The 6919-nt window shown below is 57.9% G+C and overlaps 2 protein-coding genes across 3 annotated transcripts in view; one reads left to right on the top strand and one right to left on the bottom strand.

Moving 5' to 3' along the window:
- Positions 1-6919, bottom strand: part of HTR6 (5-hydroxytryptamine (serotonin) receptor 6, G protein-coupled) — a 27370-nt gene that overhangs the window by 1044 nt on the left and 19407 nt on the right. The window contains exon 5 of the mRNA XM_004678562.1: positions 5861-5866. The gene's annotated coding sequence lies outside the window, so the exon portion shown is untranslated. The remainder of the gene's footprint in view (positions 1-5860; positions 5867-6919) is intronic.
- The window catches only part of TMCO4 (transmembrane and coiled-coil domains 4), a 52185-nt gene that overhangs the window by 40633 nt on the left and 4633 nt on the right, over positions 1-6919 (top strand). For both annotated transcript variants that reach the window (XM_004679360.2, XM_012722663.1), the window contains 2 exons: positions 2224-2341; positions 6180-6297. In XM_004679360.2, coding sequence (XP_004679417.2) covers positions 2224-2341; positions 6180-6297 — 236 coding nt within the window. The remainder of the gene's footprint in view (positions 1-2223; positions 2342-6179; positions 6298-6919) is intronic.

Raw genomic sequence — 6919 nt, 5'->3', positions numbered from 1 at the left:
CTGTGGGCTTTCCACCTGCCTTCCCACTCAGCTTAATCATGTCCAGCTTTGGTTTAAAGTGAGCGATGTGTGGCGCTCCCGGGACACAAGGGGCCATCGCAGAGCTCTCAGTAGTGTTGTGTGTCAGGGGACAGGGAGGCCCAGAAGAGGAGGGACGGGGACAGCTGGAGATGGAGCAGGCAGAACACACAGCATCTGTCAGTTAAGTTCACTTTCTTACAAAGGTGCAGCCCATGGCACCCCAAAACAGCTAGCATGGCACCACCAAGCCCACTGATCACAGATCACCAAAACAGACATAATGTCCTCAGACCAGTGGGACTCAGGAGCACGAAGTGAGGGCCTGCTGGTGGACACCGGCCCCCACCGCCCTTGTAGAAAGCCAGCATCTGTGAAGGGCCGGCGAGCCGGCGTGCCTGTGCTGCCCTCTGCCGGTCATCACCCCTCACACCCCGCTGAGCGCCCGAAGGGCGCCTGGGGCCGGCTAGGCCTGCACCCTACTTCTGTATGCATAAATGAATAAATCTTTAAAATAAAAATAAAACATAAGACGAGCCAGCTAGGAGTAAAGAGCGTGAGAGCCAAGGGGGAGGAGGTCAGTGAGGCCGTGGCCAGCCTTCGGGGGGGAGGGGGTAACTGTTTCCAGCCCCACTGCCACCTGCCTTGATGAGGCTGCGCTCTGGACTCCTCTTACTTCAAGGTCGTGGGCAATCCCCTTTTTCCCCTTTAACAACAGCTTTTCACTCAGCTGCTTCCTGGCATCTAGCAGTTAGTTGCTCAGGGCAACCATCTGGGGCTGCTGCCTTACCCTGCTGGCCGCAGGGGGCCCAGCACTCCAGGGCTGGAGGGTGGCCCCAGCGCTTCAGTGGCAGCTAGTGGCAGGGCAGGTGCCTGGCTGGACGGGCCAGGTAGCCCCAGGTCCACAGCCTTTGGGCTCTGTGGGAGCAGTGATTACCCGCATGGGTCGCCGCTGGGTGGGGTTCCTGCCAGCAGGGACCAGCCAGCAGCCCCCTGTGGCCTGGATCCTGGTGCCGCTCTGTCTCATTCCCCGGGTGGCCGCCCCATCCTCTCCGAGCACGACTCATCTGTCAAGGGGGAGGATGTAAATAAAGACCGTTCTCTAGCCTGGCCAGCAACATCAGCACCTGAAATGGCTCTCACAGCAGGAGCAGCTGAGTCACCCTGGCTTCCAGCATTAACTGCCAGTTTATCGAAGCTCTCAATCCCTCCACCAGATTATCATCTCCCTGGAAGCAAAAGGACTGAAATCAGAATTCTGTGCCTCTGCGTCTCCAGGCCAGAGCCTGTGGCGCCCACAGATTGCGGGGTACCATAGAGATGCTCAAATTCTTATTAGCCTGGAACCTCATTCAAACCATGGCACCAGCACCCAACAGAAACAGCAAGACGAGATCTGGTCAGAACCTGGAGCCCAGAGAGCAGCTGCCTGCCCATGTTCCCGGCAGGGAGTGGCAGACCCCTGCGGTCCTGTCCCCTCTGGACACCCTCCCCAGAAGCACCCACCCCGCACCTGCAGCTTCCAACACAGGCAGGAACTCAGGATGTAAGCCACACCGGCAGAGGAGGCCCTCTGTGCCCACATGCCTCCACGGTGCCCCAGAAAGGCGGTGCCCCCTCCCCTGGCCCACTGGCGCCCAGCCTGCAACAAGAAGCAAGCTCCTGCTCTGTGCCCCCCACTTAGAATAGCCCCGACCTGAAAGCTTCCTGCCCCGCTGGGCAGTGAGGTGGCCCGTGCACCCCTGTCCCTGGGGCCCACCCCCGCACTTCCTCTGCACTCCCGCCTTCCCGCCCCACGGCACAGGCCCAGGGCCATTGCACAGGGAGGCTGCAGTGCCATCTGCCCAGCCTGCGCCGGGGCCGGGGCCGGCTGTGAGCTGGGTGGAAATGGGCCTGGGCTCGAACTCACGATAGCGCTTACGAGGCGCGTGTTCCTGACTGTGGCTTTGGTTTCCTGGATTCTAAAATGGGACAGTGGTGCTTTGCAGAACTAGCTCAGGCACGCGGGGGTTTGACCCAGGGCCTGGACTCAGTGAGTGGAAGTGCCCATCACTTCCCATTGCACTGTGCACCTGTGTGAGCGAGCGCACGTGTGTTTGCGCGTGAGTTTGCGTATCTGCGCGTGGAGCCATCCACCTCCACCCTGCTTGCGTGCCCCTTCCAGGGCCCGTGGCGCCCACGCGCTGACCGTCTTCCTCTTCCCAGATTGCCAAGGCATCATCGAGGACGTGTTCCTGCTGGGCGCGCCCGTGGAGGGGGACGGCAAGTACTGGGAGCCTTTCCGGAAGGTGGTGTCTGGGAGGATCATCAACGGCTACAGCAGGTGCGTCCACATCTCGTGCCCATGGGGAGGGGACACGCACACCGGGCAGCTGACATGCCTGGGCGTGTGCTGGGGACATGATATGCAGGCCCACCTCTGTCCCGGAGGGTCCAGGTGTCCAGACCCCAGAAGCATCCAGCCCCGCAGGACGATGGGCGGGTGTCAGCACTGAGGTCAGCTTACAGGAGGGGCGCGACTGGCGGCCACCACCTGAGAGTGAACGGGACATAGGGCTGAAAAACAGAATGGGCCCCCCGGGGGTTCTCAGCATGCCAATGAAGGGGTTCATCTAGTCCATGTTTAGCAGTGCAGGAAAGGGCTTTGGGGGCACTCTTTGGGGGTGAGGCAGGTGGACGCGGGAGCCACTGCCCAGGCCGTGAGAGCCAGTGCCCGGCCTTGAGACAGCCCCGGGGAAGACCCTCGGGAAGAGGGTCAGCAAGGCCAGATGCTGTGGAGCTGGGAGGGACACATTCTCCAGGTTTAAGGAGGAGGATTTGAGGGGTTTCAACCAAGGCTGTGCCCCAGGCTCCAGAGAAGAAGGGAGGTGAACCCCACCCCTGAGCCTGGGAGGATGCCCAGCCCCAAGTTTGGAGTTTAAGCAACAGTAAAGGTGGGTGACTCATGGCAAGGGGCAAAGGAAGAAGCAAGGACGGCACCTAGGTGGGCACCACCGGCACAGCTGAAAAATACCAAACAAGGGAGTAAGCCTTGCCAGGGAGACAGAGGGTCCCCTGCTTACGAGCAACAAGTCTAGAACTCAGAGAAATCAGAACTGCAGCGCGAGCTGCTGAAGCCACAGGGACAGGTGAGATCGTTAGAAAGATCAATAAGAAAAATCTAATGGCCAAAGGATATTGACATATAAACTCACAGAATAAATACTGATCGTCACTAGCCTTCAGAAAAGAGTCCCTCCCTCATTAATGAAAGTGGTGCAGGTTAAAATCATCCAGACACTATTTCTCACCCACAAATTATCACATGCGAAACACGAAGAACTTTCCATGTCGGTAACGATGCGGAGAATGCACTATCACGCCTGCTGGTATCAGACTTTATCATGCACCAGTTTTCTGTCCCCACAGATTTTGACTTCTAAGTGTGTCTGCTGTGTTGGACACACTCACATTCTCACACAGGATCATTGCAGCCTGGCTTACAATGAAATTTTAAACAACTCAAATGGCCATAAACAGAGATCGTGAAGGGGAAAAAAGAAAAAGCCAGGCCACATGCCTGCTGTGAGCCCAGTATGTGAAGCTGTTACAGGGCAGCCCAGTGTGAGCTGGGCCGCCTGTCTGTGGGTCTCACCCACCCGCTTAAAATTCAGTTGTACTGCAGACACACACAGAAGCGTCAATAATGGGTTTACAAAAGGGGGAAAGAAAAGGAAACAACCCAGGGAAAGAGAGAGGGATATAATGTAACTGGAATATCTTACCTGCTGGGCTGACTTGGCGATCTGGGAACAAACTAGCTGAAAGCCCTCAGTCACTCCCTCCTGCGAGCTGCAGCCATAGCCTGAGCGAGGGAGCTCCTTTGGAAGATGGTGCCTTATTTATCCCCCAAAGTCCCAGAATGCCTGCTTAGCTCCGCCCTTGGGTCCTCGCAGTTCTCTCCCTGGTACTGCTGGGAGTTGTAGTTTCCAGTCACTGGAGTAGGGGGTGGAGTCCACAAGACTCCGCAGAGTTCCTTTAGGACATCCTTCCCCTTAACAACTAGGGGAAAGTGGGCCCGTGAGCATCTATTAAATGGAAATCTATTAAATGTATGTCTGTAAATGCACAGGGAGATTTAGACGGATGTGAGACGCTGACCGCAGTGGCCACTCCTAAGGAGTGGACAGAGATTAGAAGTAGGGCCTAGAAGAGACTTGAGTTTAATTGCTTGAACGTAACAATAGCTTAAAAAAAAAAAAAAGACTGTTATATTATAAAAAAAAAAAAGATTAAAAACTGGACAAAACTTTGACATCAGTTCTTGCTTAAACTCTTGCCTCAGACATTGACCCATTGGATGGCTTTGGACAAACAACTCTGGATCTCAATATTCCCACCTGTAAAATGGGAATAGCCCCTTCTCACGCAGGGAGTCTGGGAAAAGTTAAGCAAGTTGATGTCAGAAAGGGGCGGCACTTCGTACACGCCTATGAACAATTGCAGCTGCATGGTGAGGGTGGGGCAGGGTCCCTGGCATGTGCTTGGGGTGCTTTCATACAGGGCAGAGGGAAAGAATGAAAATGGCATGTATGCAATATGAAAGCAGCCAAATCTTATTAAATCCATCTGTTCTATTGAGAACCTGAGGCTAATAAGCTTGTTTTTCGATTATTTTTGTGAGATCCTGGGCCATCTCTCCAGAGAGAGGAGGGGGAGGAGGAAGACAGGAGGAAAGAACAAACAGACCAAAACAGCTAACTGTAGTTTCCTGGTTAAATTAAGCACCAACCAGAAAGTCATATCCTCTGTCCCAGGGGCCTTTTCATTGCCCTGAACCTGTTTAAAAGGGGGGGGGGCGGGTACAGGGGAGCCTGAGGCCAGCACCACAGAGCCCCATACACTGATCGGTGTATGCTGTCCTTACCAAATCCCTCTGTGAGCCCGCTCACTTACCGGGGCTTTCACACGACCCAGGAGCCAGCCAGGCAGGGGTTCCGCCCCCCACTGTACCATCAGGAAAGAAGCTCAAAGGGAGCCAAGTGCTGGCCAGGCTAACATCCCGGCTCCCTCACGGAGCCTTGGTCTAAGACACAGCTGCTGGGGTCAGCACTAAGCTAATCACTGGAACTGGCAAACGTTGCCCTCTGGAGACAGTTAAGGAATTCTCTAGCAGAGGAAGCCGACAGTGGTGAGTCATGGCCAGCTCCTAAGGGGGGGGCTGTGGTCAGGTGAGTGTTTAAAGTCTCAGTGACTCAGGGAAGGGGAGGTTCCCAGGGGGGCAGAGAGGAGGCCAGGCATGTGTGCACGAGGTGCGTGGAGGCTGCCTGAGCGCAGGCCTGGAGCAGAGCGGGACAGTTGTAGGGGCTAAAAGAATCTGCAGAATTCTGGGGGGATTGGTCATAGGGAGCAGGGCACCTCAGCATCACACTGGGTTTCGGCTTAGTCTTTGGCAATGGAGAAGGAGCCAGGGGCTGATGAGTTCAGTTTGAAGGGTCTGAAGAGGGCCCCTCAGCTCTGGGCTCCAATCCCTCCAGGGGTTTCGGGAGCCCCTGTGGTCCGAGACCACCACACCCCGGGTCCCAGACAGCTGGGGACACTCACCTAGGGTCACACAGCAGGTCAGAAGGCGGGGTGGGAACCCCAGCCCTCAGCCCACTCCCTCCACACTGAGGTGAATGAGGGCCCTTCTTTCCAGAAAGCCCACAGATACACTGAGCTTAAGTTGCCCTGGAGGCCAAGTTGCGGTGGACTGAGTATAGGGAGTGGGGTTCATAGCACCCAGGAGAGTGGAGTGTCCCGAGAACTGTGGCTGGCCCGCTCGGCCACTGTCGCCTCTCCCAGGTGCTGAGGGCAGGGAGACCATAGGCTGCCCTCTGAGAGACTCGCGGATGGGCCCAGGCCCAGAGGACACCCGCACAGCATGGCGGTGCCGGCCTCTCCCCAGGCCCAGGGGCCTCAGGCCACGGTTCTCCGGGGCCACTGCAGTGCTGCGGGCCCATGTCCAGCCAGCATCCAGCCGGCCAGGCGCTGTCCTCCCGGAGCGGCCTCGGCCCCCAGCAGGCCTCCCGCAGCGCCACCCCGCCCGGCATCCTTCCCAAAGAAGCGCCTGTCCACCAGCTTCCCCAGGCCTGCAGCGCCCTCCCTGGGGGCTCCTGAGACTCCCCCTCCTCCACCCACAGGGGCGACTGGCTGCTGAGCTTCGTGTACCGCACGTCCTCCGTGCAGCTGCGTGTGGCCGGCCTGCAGCCCGTGATGCTGCAGGACAGGAGGGTGGAGAATGTGGACCTGTCCTCCATCGTGAGTACCGCCTGTCCCTAGGGCCCTGCCCGTGGGGAGGGGGGAGGGCACACCTCATTCCCACCCAGCCAGCCAGGGGCCGGGGACGCTGGCCCTCTAGCCCAGCGGAGTGAGAGCCTAAGGATTTGCTGAGGAAACACACGCTGCCTCTGTGTCCAGCTCTGCCCCCAGCCCTGTGCAGGCATCAGTGTCCCCATTGTACAGAGGGGATGACTGAGGCTCAGGGAGGCTACACCACAGACCCAGGGTCACACAGCAGGGGCATAACAAGAAGACTCGAGGCCAGATCTGAAGGCAGTGGGCCTCACCCAGCCTGGGTCAGTGTGGGGAACAGAGGGGGGCCAGCTGCCAGGAAGCGAGGGAGATAAGCTGTAGTTACAGCCACGACTCAGCCATGACAGTCCTTTGCTGCGAGGGACCCTTGTCAAGTGCCCAGATCACCCGCTTTCCCCCGTTCCCCGTAGAGTATCTGATGGGAAGTGCACAGGCCGCATCCTCCCGAGCCCCTGTCACTGTCCAGGGGGCTGGCACCCACCTCCTCGCTGCCCCCTGCAGCAGCAGCAGCAGCCTCCCCTAGCTGCCCCTCCCTGCAGCCCCCGACCTTGAGGTGGGAGAAGAGGGC

The sequence above is a fragment of the Condylura cristata genome, unplaced genomic scaffold, assembly GCF_000260355.1.
Source record: "Condylura cristata isolate star-nosed mole 26May11 unplaced genomic scaffold, ConCri1.0 scaffold00008, whole genome shotgun sequence".
Classification (NCBI taxonomy): Eukaryota; Metazoa; Chordata; class Mammalia; order Eulipotyphla; family Talpidae; genus Condylura; species Condylura cristata.
This window is presented reverse-complemented; position numbering and strand designations above follow the sequence as displayed.